This window comes from Aplidium turbinatum, chromosome 8, assembly GCF_918807975.1.
Source record: "Aplidium turbinatum chromosome 8, kaAplTurb1.1, whole genome shotgun sequence".
Classification (NCBI taxonomy): domain Eukaryota; kingdom Metazoa; phylum Chordata; class Ascidiacea; order Aplousobranchia; family Polyclinidae; genus Aplidium; species Aplidium turbinatum.
Genome location: NC_137479.1, coordinates 29,712,641 through 29,732,117, shown reverse-complemented (window position 1 = coordinate 29,732,117; position 19,477 = coordinate 29,712,641). Strand labels below are relative to the sequence as shown.

The window sequence follows — 19,477 nt, the reverse complement described above, 5'->3', positions numbered from 1 at the left end:
AAACGCTGCACCAGCTTTTCATCATTGTCACGTTGAATCGATTTCGACTCTTGGTCACTCTGTAAATTATTTACTTTCACACCTGCACATTACCAAAGCTCTATCGTAAGGTAAGAAGGCTAAAGTAAATGACTCGTCATTTGCGCTTGACGAGGGAACTGTCTTCCGAAAGCTGGTGCAGTTCGCTAGTGGAGATGGCTATTACCACAGCGAACTCGCAGCATCAGGCTAAAATAGAACGTTCAATCTACGCTTTTGTACAATAAACTGATTTTGCGTCGTTAGATATCAAAATAACATTTCGACAAAAGATTTTATTTTTGACTTGTTCAATCAAGAAACAAACTATACATTTCGGCTGATTTTCTGATCTGGTTCGCCTTGATGGCTTTGTATAATTATATTGGCCTGGTCTCTATTGTTAAAGCTTTCGCTTTGTTGACACAAAGTCCAAACAATTGGTCGTACTTAGACTATTCTTTTGTCTATAAATGATTTTTTCAGCACAAAGAACCGGTAATAAAATATTCAGCGGCTCTTTTATGTTCTTTTGTCCTATTTTCTTGACTGCTTTAAACCCTATTGGATGGAGGTAAAGGTAACAACCCGGTATCTATTCACGTATTAAATTTGTATCAATTTTTAATTCTTTACCTGAAAGTTGTACAACATGCAGCCTACCGACATCCTAAATGTGGTGTATCGCCTGAAAGTAGATCAAAATGTTTTTTTCACAATTTCGGCTAAGCTTTGACCTTTTGCAGGAAAGATTAATTTGTAGACGCTGTCGGCTGAAATCACAGCAACTTAATTTTTCTTCTAATTGCAGAGTGAAAATACGCATTGTGACATTTATTTAACGTCTCAAGCCTTCTGTTCAATGCAATTTGATAATGACTCCCACACCAGTGAAAGACGGGACTGTGGTATGTTCTTGGAGATATTTATAGAGCCATCGACAATGAACTTCGCTTTGTGAAGTTCTCAATTCATTCATCGCCGACTAAAGCAATTATCTCAAGTGTTGAAATGTTGATTGTTTAAATTGTTGAATGGCTGTAAAATCTTTTAGGAGGAGAACTGCCGAGACAGCAAAATTTGTAATTTTTGTTTGTAGCCTACATTGATTGGACGTCTGTAGAAGTCGAATCAACGTCTACAGACGACTTGTATAGCTCATTACCAATTCTGTAGGTTCCAACTCTTATGGTTCCTATAGGTTGCACCAGCCATCAAGGCGAACCAGATCAGAAAATCAGCCGAAATGTATAGTTTGTTTCTTGATTGAACAAGTCAAAAATAAAATTATTTGTCGAAATGTTATTTTGATATCTAACGACGCAAAATCAGTTTATTGTACAAAAGCGTAGATTGAACCAACTCTATAGGTTCCAACAACTCCAACTATTATTATTCCAACGCTAACCAATAACTGTGGTTAGCGTCAGGAAGGGCATCCGGCTGGAAAATCTATGCTCCAAAATATTATTATGATGATGATGTGGAGCACGAGTATTGGCGAGCCACTCAATGGAATGCACTGAATCGTTGATTGCGTGACCTGGCTTCTAGGTGCATGCAGTGTTACTTCTACTACTACACTCAGCGGTATGTTGTAAACCAGGACAGTTGAGAGTATAATTTGGGCCAGCACGAATGAGAGAAGAATGCAACAAAAAAGAGACCTTTAAAGTAAATGACAAAACTCCAAAGAGTGCATTTTCTTCGACTTTAGGCCCCTTGAAAATATTCCGGGTCCCTAAAATGATCCTGAGCGGGTGCCTAAAAGTACCCCCTACCAACGCTACTGGTTGTTATAGCAGGAGACACAAACGGATCGCCAATAACTAGTTGACACAACTTGTTTTCTAACCTGCAATGCTGCATCATCCAATCAGAGGTAGCGAGGACGAATTTTATTGGCAGGTGTTGAAAGTTGAACAAATGTTTTCGGAACAGGTAGACAATCACAAGAACGTACTTTTGAAAGTTTTACTGACAATTTGAAACAAACGTTTCGCAAACAGAAAGTATGTTTTCTTCATTGTTGATAACACTTTTGGCTTACGGCAAACCAGTTCAGTGGAACACACCTGCTCAAATATGCCATGACCCCTTCTTTTAAAAGTTTTGAATTATACAACCGCTGCAGCAGCAAAACAGCTCAAGCAAGGTTTGCACTGTATAAATTTTATTGTTAAAGCAGTGGCCTACTTTCGCTCATTCTTGTTAGCGCCATGTAACGGTTGTTGAAACGGCGATGTAAACATTTTACCAGACCTTCATAAAATGGTGATTACAAAAGCACGTACCAGTACTTTCCGTCTCAGTCAATAAATTAATCCGTTTCTAGATCGATTCCACGTTTGCAGATGTTGAATCGATTTAAAAGAAACAAGTTGCGTGCCGGGACGTTGCTGTAGTGACTAAATAACGTTGTATCAATGTAAGAACGGCCCTTGTTTGGAAACAAACCAATTGGTGGAGAATAATTGTGCAAATTGTTTTGGAACAAAATCTTTTAGATAAAAATGTAAACAAGCTTTTAGCAACTGCCACACAGTGGTAAAAAAAACTTCAACGTTTTTATGAATAAATGTGAGTTTTAGGCCGCCCCAAACTACATATAGTTGAAATGAATACTTTGTTCCACAGCTGCTCAATATTTAAATTTTACTTTATTCCGATGAACGTGTCAAAGTTTCCATAATTAAAATTGGCGTTGGCCGCTTTATAAATGCATAAGTTTTCAAAAAAAAAAAAATTAATGTTTAATTATAATCTGAAGAAATAATTGCTCTCTCTACAGAAGCATAAGCTAAGCAATAGCGGATATTGTGCATATTAGTAAAAACTGTACTTAATATTGACAGAGAAAGAAAAGGATTGCGGTTAAAATATGACAACAATTGTCACAGCTGATCAAATCAATCAGCTTTGCAACAAACAATATTGTCTCGAATTCGAAAGACAAATCGCTTCAAATCAATTCCAATATTTTCAAATTGTTCACTTGTCAATCGACGAGGAAGAATAAAAATATGTTTTTAGACAGGGCTGTGGAGTCGGAGGGATTTTGGTGTGCCCGGAGTCAGCCAACTATAAACGGAAGAGTCGGACTCGTCTATATTTCGCCCGACTCTACAGCCCTGGTTTTAGGGTAAGGAAAGCATTATGATTTTAGAAAGCTTGCTTTGTGTGAGGATAGAAACAATGCAAGCCATCCTCAAAAAACGATTTATAAGCGTGAATTTTGGCACTGCCCTTATTTTGAAAAGTACAGGCGGAAAAAAGGAGCGGTGTAACAATTGTTATTTCATGGTGAAATCGACAATATCAACCATCGTGCACTGGTCCTTACAAACTGCCCACTGACAACGGGCAACACTGCACACGATAAATAAAAGTTTGTTATCTTCTTGTGACGTTACAGAGCTCAATGAACTTTGACCTTTGGTAAGGAACTCAACTTCTTTGCAACTTTAAGGATTCCGTTGAATTTCTGCGAACAAAATGGAGCAGTCGCAAGGTTGCAGTTTTACATCATTTCAACATTAAAACTGCCTTGAAAATGAGTGAAGAATAACTGCGAAATATCAATGTTTTAGGAGCAAATCCAAGAAGAAGACCAAAACTAAATTGAGTAGGTAGTTGGAAACTCTTTAAAAACATCTGCAGACAATGAGATCGCACTCGCACCAAGACACGGTTTATCAATCACTTTAAACACAATATCGTGATGTGAAACAACAATTCAAGCAATTGCAACAAAAAAGAGGCGGCGAAGAAACCTTCCAATGGATTAGCCAACAGCCACAAACAGGATGATGGGAAGAGCTTTTTTAAATAAACAATTAAAGTTTTATCATCGTCTTACCATAACTAAAACGTATATGGCTGTGACGTATCCAATCACTGCGAATGTGACGTAGAGATCGAAGACGGCGGATCGGACGATGGATGCGCTCATCTGCATGACAAGCTTGTCGTAGAAGAGGAACTCAGGATCTCTGGAAAAGTCCGCAAAGGAAGTTAGTTCGAAATTGGCATCAAATGCAAAATAACTAAGTTATTACTACCGGTAGGTCAGCGGTACCCGGACAGCAAAATCCGTCATTTCGCTGTCTAGGTACCATTAGTCAGCCCGTTCAACACAATGCCACTGCGGTAAAAGTTCCGCCCTGTTTACGTTGTAGGCTGCAAGTCACAATGGGGAAACTATTGATAGCTTGTCTCCCTGTAGTCAGTTGAAGGAGACCGACAGTTAAAAAGAAGGGATTTTGACGGTTGAATATACCCACCCGTTTCATTTGATGGGGAGCACACCATACTTAGCAGCGGCACTACATTGATCTAACTTTGTAAACCCGATACCACCCATGCCAATCCTACGTTTACAGATCACCTTAGAAGTGTTCCGCTTTCGTAAAACTTCAAGCAGCTATTCTCACACCAACATCTCACACCACAACCACTACCAACCTTTTGTCAGCTTTGAAGGCAGACTTGTGGACATCTTTGATGTGTTTGTGCAGGGCGGCTTCCAAAGCGTCCACCACCGGGTGGTCTTCGGTCATCGCCTGAACAAAAGCGTTCCTTGGTTGGACATTGTTGGTGTATGGTGGTGTCATCAACAACAGCAACATTGCATTCGTGAAACGAGTAATTGAACGTATTTATAATTTTAGGCCGCTGTGTATACTTATGGGCTACCAAGCTACACGATCGGAGTTTGCAATCAAATATTAGAAGCGCTGTTGAAGCGTTAAGTTCCACATCTTAATCGCTCAGGCGCAACAGTGGCAACAAGTGATACGCGGGTGGTACCTGCGCCGGACGAGCTTGGGAGGATAGGAAGTCCATCCAGGCTTCGATGCGATCCTTGTGGACGGCGTAATCCCCGCTCAAGAGCTTCTCATCCACATCCTGTGGAAGCAATTGAGATTTATAGCTACCATGTATTGTTGCGTCACAAAGCGACCACACGGAACGTGTATTATGCGCTTGACAATGTTGCGTTTTTGGTCGTTTAGCGTATGCGGTGGAATGTGCCTCCGTGTCTTAGAGTTAGACGATATCAAAGACGAACTGATCTCTAGAGTGTTTAGTCGCCGCTCAAGTGAGGTGTGGCTGTCCAAAATCGTTCAGCCAATTCCTTACGCAAGAAGATACCTTTGCAGCCCAGAGGCTCAAACGAAGAAGTAAAATGCTAAAACTAAATTTACAGACTTCCACGAGCCAAAGCAAACACACTAGTTCACAGAGAGTGTGTGTAGTGAGTAGTGAGTGTCCCATGGCTATCACCGATAAGCCTTGACATTAGGGATGGGGAAAATAGAATAATTAGCTATTCTAGAATATTCTAGAATACTGAAACCGAATATAGAATACAGATATCTATTCTAGAATAATTGACAGTTTTTACCATCGACACATTTTAATGATTTTACGACTTTACAAAAACAATGAACATCACAAAAATTGCTTATCGCAGTGTAACAAATTTAGGCTTTCTAAATTTTCACCAGTCAAACGAGATCTCAAATTGGTGGCAGTTAAACCTGCACTTGAAAAACATCTCTCTGAAGAAGCAGATGTAGCAGGTACACAAAAATATTTTGAAACTAACTGATAGAAACAAGAAAATTGGTTTTTGTTTTACTTTCCATCAAACAAGGGCGTTTTGAAGTAGTGGATGCTTTGAAAGCATTGCTTTCAACAACGTGAGATAGGTATCTATTTCTGAAGCAGGGGAAGCCAAATTTGCTGATTCATCTTCACTACTGCAAGTAGCATCTTCAATCCCACAGCTCAACAAGTCGTCCATGTCACTGTACTGGCATACCGGTAGTACAGGCCCGTAGCCAGCCGGGGGCCAGGGGGGGCCTCGCCCCCTCAAAAATTTTTGCCCCCCTGGCAAAATCCCAACATTCTAGAGCAACAGCTACAATTATAATGATTTTGCCCATTTAAATTTTTTTGCCCCCACCCCTAAAAAAAATTGCCCCCTTGCTCTGCGGTAGAAAAAAGTTGCCCCCCCTTGTTCTGCGATAGTACAGTAAGACAAAGCCAACTACCCGTACGTAGTTCTGCAGGGAGGGTCGCTAATGCGCACACCCTGTGGTCGACATTGCCTTGCATACGAGAGTGGTAGCTTACGATGTTGGGTGGCTCAGCGAAGGCAAGTCGACCCTTGTATTCTACCAGAAACAACTTAGGTTTGTGGTACCGAAATAGAGAAAAATCCTGAAAGCGGATTAAGCTGTTTCGTGCCACACTTCCGCAAGACTGTGAGGACTACAAAGCGCTTGACAAGAAAGATCTCTTTAATGCGAACAATGAAACTCGTGCGTTTTTCCGACGCCGCATCGCACTGAATCGATAAACAATTCTACTTTCGCTGCAGCGAATTCGTTGCGATCAAACGGACTAGTACGAAGTAGATCGTTAAAGCGGTTTCAATTATCCGATTTCATATGCATTTTGAAACCGGTTAGACTCTACAACCGGTTATTCTATATTCGGTATTCTATTTTGCCCATCCCTACTTGACATTCTATTTCCAATTTACTCTTGGCATCCAAACCAACAAAGTATTTAAATCACTCGACAAACAACAAACAAAAGTTGTTATCTATGATACCGTTTCAGGTTAACTGACGTTGAACCATTGTGAAAGTAAGAACTTTCGCTTGTTAACTTAATTGCCACTATCTTAGTAAACATCTGTTTTAACGTATTTCCCTAACACGGGCGGTGGTGAAAGCAGGCTTTGTCGTGAAAATGCAACCTCAGCAAATTGTCTCGCGCGTTTGCGATAGTTGAGACAAGAGATTAGCATACACAGAAAAGACGATTATTAATATTGTGATAACCTATAAACTTCTGTAGAGTGTGTTACTTGCTCGCGGCCCGCCCAGCAACAGCCATGTTTTTCATTGCATTGAAACAATGAGAAAGGATTTTGCGGCTTTCTGAAGCCAAGTTGCTGTGAAACGATCGCTTTTCAGATAGCAAATCCGTCGTTTTTACACTGACTCAATGTCTGCAGACGTTGAATCAATGTAAAAACGACTGACTTGCTGTCTCGGTTGTTCTCCCGCAACATATCCGCCATGTTTATTTCTATTTTACTGCAGTTTTCTCCAAACGAAAACTACTCTCTATCCCCCTTCAGCTTATGCCATCCCATCACCTCAGTAACGTTGTAGAGATATCTGACGATGGATTCTGTGATAATCTCGATGTTCCGCCTCAGTTTGCCCACGGACACTCCATCTTTCGTGTCCAGAATTGAACGCCGAAGTGGATCCTAGAAACAATAAAAATTTAACAAAAAATAAGGTAGAAAAGAATCCAAAGACAAAGCGACGGGTGAGGGATAACTGATACCAAAATGTATGCCCTGAAAGTGATGACTTACTCAGATGGGCAACATTTTAAATTTCAAAAACCCTTCTCCACACAACCAGATATAGTGAGGACTGTTGTGATACATGGGTTGAATGATGAAGATTAATAACAACCTACTTCCGAAGTTAAAAACCTTGTAAGTAAATGCAGGATAAACAAAACAATCAAAACGTATATTTCGATCCTACAGCTACAATCATGTTAGCTTTGATATCCAAGTTAAGCTCACTGAGACAAACTCAGACACCAGTTAATTGAATTTGCAAAGTTTGAAAGATTACTTTTCCTACTACATGGAGTGTAAAAAACTAGACGACGGATATCGCTGAATTTTGTCAAAAACTTTTGTATCATGAATCCGTTGAAAGATTGCAGGGAGCCTCACTTCATGTGTGTCCAGAGAGGAGAGAGTGACTGCATGAAGACGTCGGATGGAAAACCTCTCATGCTCCCATGCCAACATGTCGGATGCAAGCCGGATCTTCTTGTGGACCAGGGAAGTGTCTACATCTCGATCGACAGATTCTGCATACTGCAAACCATACAAGCAGATTGAGAGTCAAAGGCACTTTGGTTGAGCTTGCTGTAGGTGCTGCTGCCAGCACATCAATGGCAGTGTCACTATTACATTCCCAAGTTTCTTTGGACAACAATGCGCACAAACTTTGTTTATTTTCATTCCAATTAGAAGCTTTTTTTAATGAAAACATTAATGAAAAATCATGAGAAAGTTTAAAAACCAGGAAATGTTTCAACAACTTTTCAAAAAAGTAGTTCTACTCTCCAAGTTTGTAACTCTAAAATACCAACACACAACACTTTCCATTTTTGGGTTGCAGTTACGTAGCAACCCTTTGAGTGGAACGATTCTGAACTTTCAGTGCTGTTGAATGAAAGCAATCCCTGGTGCCGTTAAGTATGAACCAGTTTAGTTTTCGAAACGTTTGCTGATTGAGTTTAGTATCTACATTTTGGGCTCTTTATTTTTTGATTAGATTGATCAAGCATTCCAACCATTTTGCTTCTGTGTTTTAAGTTGATACGAGACAATAACCAACGATACCTTAATTATGTTGTTGTGGATGAGGTTGGCCACTGATCCCTCGCTCGGAGGCTTTGAAACATGCATCCTCAGTGATGAGGAGTCTTTTCTTCCCAGAGCTTCTAGACACAAAACAACTTTGGTGTTGCTGAGGAGGGAAGAGGATTGTTCCATGGAAGAGCCAGCCGTGTTGTCAATCCCTTCTTCAATCCATCTCCGTGATCCTTGATAGTTAAATTTTCCTCCTCCAGACAACAAGAACAGAACATTGTGTCTGAAAACGAACACGCAAACGCCACGTCACAATCGTCAGAGTGACGAAGCAACACCGTCAAAAGGCCGGCGAAAAATATTCAAACGAAGACCAATGTTGTAACAAGCGAAAAATCTAAAACATGTACCGTACATATTTAAGTATATTTACTGCACATTACATGCAATATTAATAGAATTGCTCATTGCTGCAACAAATCAATTCAAACTGAAGGAATGGTCTGGCAAAAAATTTATATCACAATGTTCTAACCAGGAATGCAAGCGTCAAGCGTTGGTGCAGTGAACACTCGATACTGCGGCGACAACTTTGGGTGGACGCCACGTTGATAGTTACATCAGGCACACTAACCTGGGATGTGTTCGAGAGTTTCCGTAAAATTTTCCAAGAATACGAGCAATCTCCAGCAGAGCAACCACACCACTTGCATCCGAGTCTGCGCCGTATGAAAGATACTGCAACGATATGTTGCTAGATAATGATATTCATCATATTATCAAATCCAACAAGTAAGGTTTTAAATTAATAGAAAGATGCTCGATAAAATAACAAGAAAAACAGTTACACACGAACTGCGATTTTTTTTCTAAATTTAGAGAATTTTCGTGTCACAACTCTAAAAATTTATTAACAAGACACACAAAATCTAAAATCTGGTAACACTGAAGCCAGATAAATTAATTATCAATCCAGGCTGCCGATCACAGTTTAGGTAACAGTCACGCTTAGGCAACTAATGGTGCAATTGAACAGGCAACCGAGAAGGGTGCCTGGTTCGGTATCAGGTAGGAGCAGCAAGATACTACAAAACCTTTCCTCCATGACAACTGATCATAGTTTGACATGCAATATTAAATGCAAAAAAAAATCGTGTTTTAATGAAGCATTTGCATGAAAAACCACACGAAAGCAATTCTCTCACTGGGCAGCTCTCTATGTGCTAAGGTCCTCGCTCCTCGTTGGTACGTCGCCTAATTACGTCACAAAGTGAAGTAAACTGTTATATATATGACAAATTTATTATAGCGCTACTCAGTAGTCAGTACTCACCGGTGCCACACCAAAGGCGTCATAGTGGGCTACAATCGCAATAGTGGGGAGCTGATCTTCGATTCCCAACCCAGGTAGCACGCCCTATATAAACAGATTAGTTACTCGGCCACAAAAATCGATTGCAACTGATAAGAACGAAGTATTATTCCACATTAGCTGTTTTAACACGATTGACACTTCAACAAAACGGAAAACTTTACTCTGCCAATCTCGGTAACCGGCCCTGTGTCAAGAGCCTCTTCAAGTATGCGAAACTACCAGGAATAACCTCGTAAGGCTTTGTCAGTCCGAGGATAAAGATTCAAAACCAATCAACCAACCATTGACAAATCAGCAGGTACGACTGTCCTAGGGTTAGTTGCGAAATTTCCACTTAAATTTATCAGGAATAAATTTTGCTTGTTTGAGGAAATCCTCTTACTACAGCATGACGCTTGAAATGGTACCGATTGGACAACCGTCGAAAGCATACGTCCGTGACATTGTTAGACACTTAAACTAATGACAAAGGCGGCCGCAAAGATTGAATTCCTTACATTCCTGTTTATAATTTAAATCTTCAATCACCAAGCTAAAGTATGGTTTTATGACAAACATGGTCAAACCCAAGTTGCATAAAGCCATAAAGCAGATTCTATGGGGTTGCATGGTGGTTAGCAACCATGCAGATTCTACAAAGCAAAGAAGCTTACCTCTATGTTAACAATGTTATGGTCTGGCGTGGGTTGACTTTGTGAGCCACCAGATACAAATTGGTAACCCACAGAAGTGGCAGCATCAAGCATGGCTTGAAACGCTGACCCAGACTCCATTTTTGTTGAATGAGTTACCTGCAAAAAAAGTTTTAACTTGATGAAAAATCTAAAGCCTGCAAATGAATTCACAGTGCAGCTCACTGCCTCATCAATAATACAATATTACAAACATCAGCAATCAACCGGTATTGGATAACCCCCACTAGTGGGGACAAAACCGAATTTGGATGATGATAAAGATCATGTTGTTGCTGTTTTCTAAACTAGAGCAACAAATGTCCATTATCCAAGGTTGGAGTCAAACAAGCCACGGTCATGCTGTGGTAAGGAAGCATTAATCGGATTAGTGAGGAATTCGCGTCAAGTGGTGAGATGTCCTGTGACAGGTCGGCCTACAAAGGATTCGACACAACACACAGCTGTACCAAGACAAGATACTAAATTGCATGCTTGAAAATGGGCTTAAAAATTGGCTATCCTGGGTCTAGGTATGACAATGATTTTGGCCACAATGAAGCACACCGTGGTGTCAAAGCATTCTATGCAACTTGTTCAAAGCAGTGACACCGGTAATCAGTTAATGTTTGAATCATAGCGGAAAATTCACAATTACGGTTTTCTATTGACTACATTACTTAATTGTAATTGATGACGACGATAATCTTTGCCATCTCTATGCGGTACAGGTGACATTAAATAATAATTACAATTTACAACACACAATGTATCAACCAGTTTTTGGTGAAAATATTAATTGTCTTACTCTCTCATAAATGTTTTTCAATTCTTCATCTTCAAAAGTGAAATAAACTGGAATACTGGGGTTTGTTCCAATAATCTCTTCTTCCACTTCCACAAATTTCTGGCACATACAAAATGTTAAAATTATAGCTATTGTTCCAAAAAAATTAAAACACTAAACTGCATATTTTCATCACGTTGAATGAAATGGCCAAGAACTCAAGCAGACTGTTTCAGGCTGTTCAAAACATATTGATTTAATAAGAATAATTTTATTATCAACCTGATTCTGTTCTTTTGACATGTTACCCTGCAGAAGGATAATAATGGCACTGGGACCTCTATCCAAGACTTCGAGATATCTGGCATGCGATAAATCTGATGACCGTATCATCACACATTTACGAGGCCATGATGACGACTGTAATGTTCGAGCTTCTGCGCTGACAAAGGCACTTTGGCAACCTGAAGATAGACACATTTAACCTAAGAAAACTACATTGTATGATTTCAATCAAGACCGATTGCTTTGAAACAAAAATACATACAAAAAACAAAATGATCTTAAAACGATTAAAATCAACTGACTCAAAAAAGGTTTTAGTATTTTAACTAGGTACAATGAACTTCGTTTGTGTTAGGATATGTGAGACAAAACTGCTGTTGTTGTCTTACCATATGGGTTTCCTTGAATATCATATTGCTGCATGCGGTAGATTTGGAAGTCATGGGCAGCATCCACTACACCAATAGGAGACACTACAATTAAAATAACAGGTACAAAAGCAAGAAACGCCAATGGAAACCCTGTTCGAACAGCTTCTAATGCTTCAGACACGTGATCTAACATGTTGCTACAAAGTTTGACCTTAAACTAAATAATTAAACAAACCTGTAATTTAATATACGAATGTTTAAAAGAATTGATTGGTTCGAACGAAATGATAACACTACAATGAAAATTGCTGTGAAGTGTGAACATGGGAGTCCCAAATAATCGGGTCTGCTACTATTCGGTGAGTCCGATTCGGTGAGTCTGATTCGGTGAGTTCCTAACTTCTAACTCCTAACCCCTAACCCTAAAACGGCAATGATGATTAGGCTACGGTACCCAATAATATAAAAAAAAAATTGAAAAAATCATCAAATAGGGATCGGTCTCTCCGAATCAAACTCACCGAATCGGACTCACCGAAACGGGCCATTCCGCAAATAATCAGAACAGTGACAATCAAGAAAAGAAGCAGTTAAACAACAAAACAATGCATATAGTTATAATGCAACAATGGTAAAAGTCAAGAAACAACCCATAACAGATAGCATTTTAATGCCACTATATGGGTAGTACTGTATTTTAATGGAGAATCACAAAAAGCTCCAAAAACATTTTACATTTATGTGTCACAGGAATGTTATCGCAGTAGAATCCGGTTAATACAATCATGGTTAATATGACCAATCACGTAAAACATCCAAACCGGTAAAAGCAACGTATCAAATTTCACATAATAAAATCAAAGTCAAGTCACAGAACAAGGCTTTATGATGTGGTCCAAATGGCAAGAGACTCGATTACTTCTTGAGCTTATGTAATGCGAAGATGCTGGTTGCTTTGCGTGGTTAGAAAGTGTCGCTTACATAACTAGGATAACAAAATTTAATCTCGAACTCTTATCAAATAAGTGCTAATAATTATTTTTCACTTCTGTAAACATGTGACTGATCATGTGACTAAAGTCTTAATAAAATTTATAACAGTTTGGTTTCCTGCAGTTAATCTTGTACTCTACAACTTAATGAACAACACAGGGTATCAGTTACACTCTTGCGACAAGTAAAAACAGAAATGTATTTTTCTCTTGGAAAATTAGTAAAAAACGCCTTGGCGTATAACAAAATGCATGCCTGATTGCATTAACAAAACATTAATGTCTATAAGTCATAAAGATTAAACATGAAGATCACATAAAAAATACATACTGTATAACTGTACATAAATGATTAATTTAATATCACAGTCAATGAAGAAACGGATTGATGCCTTCAGGCTTTGGTCTTACCATTAGTTGTTTAAGATTTCATGATTGTAAAAGATCAACAACAGACATCTGTGAGTGTGGCATGGAGGAACAAACCGTAGACCACACCATCTGTAACTGCGCCATCTACCATGCGCCAAATGGTGTGCGTGGTCTGCGTAAATTGGATGACGAATCAATTCAATGGCTGCTCGACACCTGCCCAAACATCTAGACCGCGTCGCAGCCACTGCCCAAGGGTGGTAAAAGGCAGAGCCCCTCGACCCTTGAAGTGGCGAAGAACAAGGTTCAAACGAAGAAGAACAACAGACACAAGAAATCATCTACTCTCGCGTCATTACGGTCTGGTACAAGTATGTTCAGGTACGGTGGAAAATGAACTGCGTTATTCAGACCACATCATAATGCCTTGTACAGGTCAAGTCACCATTCAATGCAACTACTTGAGAATCATATGCAGGCAAACTGTTGTTCATTGTGTATATACAAATAATGGCATATTATTACTTAATAATATGGACAATTGGACATCCAATGTTGCCAGATGAAGAGTTTTGTCTACACTTTGGGAAATTCCAATGTTGAATTTGTAAACGACTTCTATAGCTGCCTATTATTCCAAAACTAAGGGCATCCTGATTATGGGAATAACAAAGTCATATACTATGTAACATATACCATAATATACAAGTTCACATAAACTGCAATCAACTACTAAAATGGAAGCACAAAAAACAGCTTTTCAAATATTGCATTTGTAAAAAACGTTCAAAGCATCACAATACTTTGTACTGGCATATAGAGATGGCGGGTGCATGGGGCAATGACCAGATGGTGATAGTAGTCAAGCTGCCTTGTTTTATTGAAATAATATTATACTAATTGCAATGCATACATTCATTGAAACAGAAATACTTTTAATCAAAATGAACAAATCAAAGTTACCTTATAAATGCTTAATCAATAACACTAAGATACAGCTTTGAAAAAATTGCAGGTTTCATTACAAATGTTTTGCTTAATCTTTACATGTTTTTCCATTGCCGCCCAGTATGGGAACGACCTTTGTCCACTTTTTCAAGCTGTTCAAAATGCTTTCTTGCATTTCGAATATTGATTAAAGTGAGCTCAGAGGGTATGGTTGTGTCAGACATGATTACCATGACGTATGTGTTGGAGGTAAATATGTCAACAAAAGCAGCAAAATGTTTGTTTCGAACCTCCATGCTTTGAAATGATGCTGCTACTTTACTACAACTGAGCTTAAACTGTTTTATGATATTGCTGATCTTCTCAAATCGATGAATATCTTTGTGCTCCCGCCTTTCATTATGAGAGATTACCAAGAATGTTGCTTTTTCAAAGAGCAGAACTTCATCAGCATTAATGATCTCAGCAAATCTTGCTAAATTTGATTCCAACTCTCTCACATTAGGTATCAGTTGGTACATAATGCTTGACCAGGCTTTGTATAAAGTCTCATCCCAAATTGAAGTCTTGAAACAAACACATGACAATGGTTTGGAAAGACGCAAGAGATCATCTTCTCGACCTCTGAAAATAACATCTCGTTGATCTTCTTGCACGAGATCCATTTTATGGATGAGACAAAATATTTTAGCACTGGGAGAATTTTGCAGAATTGCTTCCAGACAGGTTTGATAATAATGCATATCCCGCTCCAGCTCACGACTCTCAACATCAAACACATAAATCAAAACTTCAACATTACGAAATATATTATCACGTTGACTGGCAAAATAGTTCTCCATAAAAGCCTCCTGGCCTCCACAATCCCACAAATTCAGCACAAGATTTCCAAGAAATCGAACATGAGCATGTTCAACGTCAATGGTAGCTCCAAGTCTGTGGGTGTCCCTGGCGATGTAGTTGGCAAAGATGATGGACCTCATGCTAGTTTTGCCAGAACCAGACTTTCCCATCAACAAAACTTTTTTCTTCATTGCAATAATTTGAATAAACAACTTATAAATTTATAAAATTTGTGTACTCTAAAACTTTGTAAATTGTTTAATCCAAGCCTAAAAAATATGTATCACTGTTATAGCAATGTTATTAACAAAAAGACAAGTGAAATACACAACAAATATGCTGCATGGATTGATATGACATTTACTGAATGGATTGAATTCATACCACAATATGCACCAACCTTCAACAACATAATATTATCATTATGACATCATAAGTGCAGCCACTTGTAAATCAATATCCCAGGCTTGTTTACACACAGTCATTATCCAATTATCTTACAAATATGGTTAACATCGTTTTGAAGTTTTTTGATTTCATAACACAGCTGGTGGAAAACTGTGAATAGCAATTTGTGACCCAATTGGGGTATCCTATCACATCCGTATCCATAATTTGTATAGATGGTGCTGTAGCAAGGCATGTCATCATTAGCTTAGGAGTGTTGAACTATATAACAGACAAAGCCCCAAATCTAAAATAATTGCATTGTTTTCTGCACTGAGTGCACAAGCCAACAGCCCAACACTATACTCTATCAAAGAAGTTACACCTTACTCTTGTTAGTGCCGATGGCTTTGTACAATGAGAACCTTATATAAATAACATGATGCGTTCTATTGGTGCAAATTAAGCTGAACTATCACAACATGTATAAAGATAATTTGCACCAGTATAACGCATCATGTTATTTAACTAAATGCCTAGTGAACACTGAACAGCCTCATTCAATTTTCAGAGTACCTTAGGTACCGTATATTCTTATATCCTGATGCTTGGATCAAGTATGAGACTCACCTTTGACATTCATAGGTACCAAAAACAAGACACATCTTGAGAGACAACTAAACTGGGGAAAAGCTAGTAGCGTAAAATCATTCGAGTTTTTTCTTAATACTCAACTTGATGTGTATGCACTAGCCTATTTAAAAAACATTCTTTTTTCAAATTTCTGACTCCCTTGAAAAGATCTGGGTTTTTAAACTTAAAGTCGCCCTAGACCAGAGCCAAAAAGTAGGCTACTCCTGGACTCCCTTGTTAACACTATGCAACTGTTAGTTACAGATGTGTATTTGGGTCACGTGCAACAAAATCAATTCATTGTGAGAGAGAGGAACCTTTTGGGGCATTTTTCCTGGCTATCAGCATAAGGCTGAGCACTCACTAGTACCCTTGTGGCAAGAACACGGTACGATACTGACGAACGAACCCAGCCTCATGGGCGAAACACAGTGTCTATCGCTATTAATTCTTGCTACAATCGGCTGCCGAGAAACAAAATCAACCAGGTGAAATTAGACTCAACTTTACCAGGTGAATTAGACTCAACTTGTAAAAATTATATTTTCAAATAAAAGGCAGGCTTGCAAAACAGATTACACATTTACGCTTTTCCTACGCAAGCAAAATGCGAAAGCTCAGTGCATTGAATGCAATTATGCAACACTGTCGAGTGTCGAAAAGAATTAAACCACAAAACCAGACAAGGTTCGCCTTGGTCATGGTCAGGCTGGGTCAGCAACCGATTAATTTCTTATTTATTTTTCAGAAAGGATCTATTTTATATCTCAGCCCACCTGCACTTTCAGTTGACTTTAAAGTTAAACGGTTGACCGAAGGAATAAAATAAGCAACAAAATATGTACAAATGAACAAAACATTAAAAAACAAATTACAAAGTAATGGCAATTTTTGAATGCAAATAAAGAAGATAAAATACTCAAGTAAAATTTGAATTATTTAAAATCACTTGGTTTGAAGAGGCGAAGAGTTTGTTGCTGCGACAAAGGCTGCAGATAAACGATTGACGAACTAGCACATTTGATCAGCGTGTCATAAGTTATTGGGTGAATGTCAAAGTTTGGTTTTTGTAGTTTTTTTTGAAAACTTCAAAAAATTCTCTTTAAAAGGCAGGCTGTTGGCAATGTGGAAGTTACCTTATAACTTTGCTCTAACCCAGACAGAAAGCAACCGGTTTTTGCATTGCTTCAACAACTGCAGACGTTGAAGAAATGAAAAAAAAACGACTGATTTGTTGTCTGGGAAAGTATGCCCACCTGATTATTGTTTTTTCCATGTAAAATTACACTGAGGCTATATCAGCTCAGTTTAATTTGTTTTTGTTTCTGATCATTACAACGAAAATAATATATTTGCCAAACAACAAAAGTCGAGAAAAGATAGAGGCGATAAAAATCGAACGTTATAACGTGCTTGAGAATGAAATCAGTTAAAAATTTGCCACGGTTTCAACACATTAATCTATAAAACTTCACCTTCATGTTTTGCTCTGCATTTCTGTGATAAACATTATTTAAGTTTCAAATGTAGTCAAATCAGAGCATTTTTCAAGTAGGCTACCGTAGTGGCCTAAAGACTTATAACTTGCTAACTGCCAGCAGATAAACTTACCTAAGAATGATACTGAATTATGTACCGGTACGAAAGCCTAAATTACATTGTAAACCTTTCATTGGACTGTTTATTTATTTTTTCTTGTTTTTGTTTCTTCTTTGGTAACCATTTCATGTAAACTAAATCTGATGTGCAAAACGTTTCTTGGGTACATCGGAAAGATGAAATAAGCCGTTGTCACCGAGATAGGTGATAAGTGTCTCGTTGGTACCGTAGGTACCGAATGAACAAGGTGCAAACAACACTTTGCAGAGTTTTGATTCTGGCAACTGTTATATCTTAGTTTTTTTTCCCGAATTATAGAGAACAACATTATAGACGGAAATTTGGAACTTGCAGTAAAAAGCTAAAGTAAAACATCACCTATGGATCACCTATGGATTTTAACTGATAATCAATTTTACAAATTTTAGTCTGGATTTACACCAGTCATACAAAATTTATAATCAATCAATCATACAACATATGAAACTTTTGCTGAATGAACTGAGGAGCTTTGAGCTTTGCTTGAAGTCCAATTGGATTCTGGTTGTCGCCACCAGGGAAGCATTCGGCTTATTCCGTTTTGGTCGGTTGCGTTTTCGATTTTGTAATGAGCAAGTTTAAGCGATTGCGCACATGGTGTTCTCCGAATGACCTTCGCGAGTCTAGCGTACCTGGAAATTTAAAGCTTAGCAAATGAGAAGGAAATCTTTATAATTATGTTTTGTGATTATATTTTGAAAAGGGAATAAATCTATTTGTCATATGGATTTCATGAAAACATAGGCTGATATGTTTTGTAATCGCAAAATAGGATAGTTAGTAGCCTACCTTGTGTAGTAACAGCAAGGTGTTCTGGAAATACTGACATTACTATTGGCTTGCCTATAGCCATGTTTGACTTAGCAGACTAAAACGAAATTGCTAAATAAGTGAGTAGTTTTTTATGTAAAGTTCAAACATTTGAGGCAAACTAGCCGACAGTGTTTTTTCTGGTTGTACTTTTGACATACTCTTCAATTGTGGAACACGTAGGTAAATTCACAAAGCTGAGAAGCTGCTGCGCGTTACCGGTACTGGTTCTTATTGTATTCAATATTGTTTAATGCTTTGCTATTAAACAAAGTTGTTGACTTGGAAAGGTTTTGTGAAATATACCGTAACATCACCACTTGAGTTTACTTTAAATAGCTAGGCAAATTTATGTTCAGGCAGGTTTGCAAACCACTCAAAGCAAATGTTAATCAATTTGGCATAACCTGCACTTACTAGTCATTTATAATTGCACCATTTAGGTGTATGCAAATACTTTCATGCTCAAACAAAAGGGCTAGCTATAATTTTAATGTCAATAGCTTCTTGTCAATATATACCGGTATAATATATATTATCGTCGTATATATATCATTTTTGCTTTATTTATTTATTTTACTGCTAAATCAATGAGGAAAAATAATGTTTGACATATCAAACCACATCATCAAACACTTTTGATCATGAATTACTTTTCAGGTTGAGGGTGTGGCCTGTTTGTCAAGAGCAAAGTCTTATTCTCCACACATTGCATACATTTAGTTAGCTGAGTTTATGTTTAGGGTTCTTCACCCAAAAGGCTAATTCATCATGACCCAGCTAGTGCTGCGCTCAAGGTGCCTTCATCTCATTCTAATTAATTGGAGCACTTCACCAATGTTTCCTATTTTAAGCTTCGATAAAAGACTCTCAAACTGAATGTGACTTCAGGCTTTATATAATTTATATTGTTTTTTTT

General features: G+C 38.3%; 2 protein-coding genes across 2 annotated transcripts; both read right to left on the bottom strand.

Moving 5' to 3' along the window:
- Positions 1-1,907: 1,907 nt before the first annotated feature.
- Positions 1,908-12,164, bottom strand: LOC145775141 (BOS complex subunit NCLN-like). Its single transcript, XM_082586371.1, has 13 exons — positions 11,954-12,164; positions 11,562-11,743; positions 11,301-11,399; positions 10,475-10,612; positions 9,780-9,863; positions 9,081-9,184; positions 8,477-8,729; positions 7,799-7,945; positions 7,196-7,312; positions 4,828-4,926; positions 4,483-4,580; positions 3,878-4,010; positions 1,908-3,502 (listed from the first exon to the last, which is right to left on the bottom strand). The coding sequence occupies exons 1-13, from the start codon at positions 12,126-12,128 to the stop codon at positions 3,437-3,439; spliced, it is 1,695 nt and encodes a 564-aa protein (XP_082442497.1). The 5' UTR covers positions 12,129-12,164; the 3' UTR covers positions 1,908-3,436.
- Positions 12,165-12,170: 6 nt separating this feature from the next.
- Positions 12,171-15,296, bottom strand: LOC145775147 (ras-related GTP-binding protein A-like). The gene has a single exon (XM_082586378.1). It carries the CDS (start codon positions 15,279-15,281, stop codon positions 14,343-14,345), a length of 939 nt encoding a protein of 312 aa, XP_082442504.1. The 5' UTR covers positions 15,282-15,296; the 3' UTR covers positions 12,171-14,342.
- Positions 15,297-19,477: the final 4,181 nt, after the last annotated feature.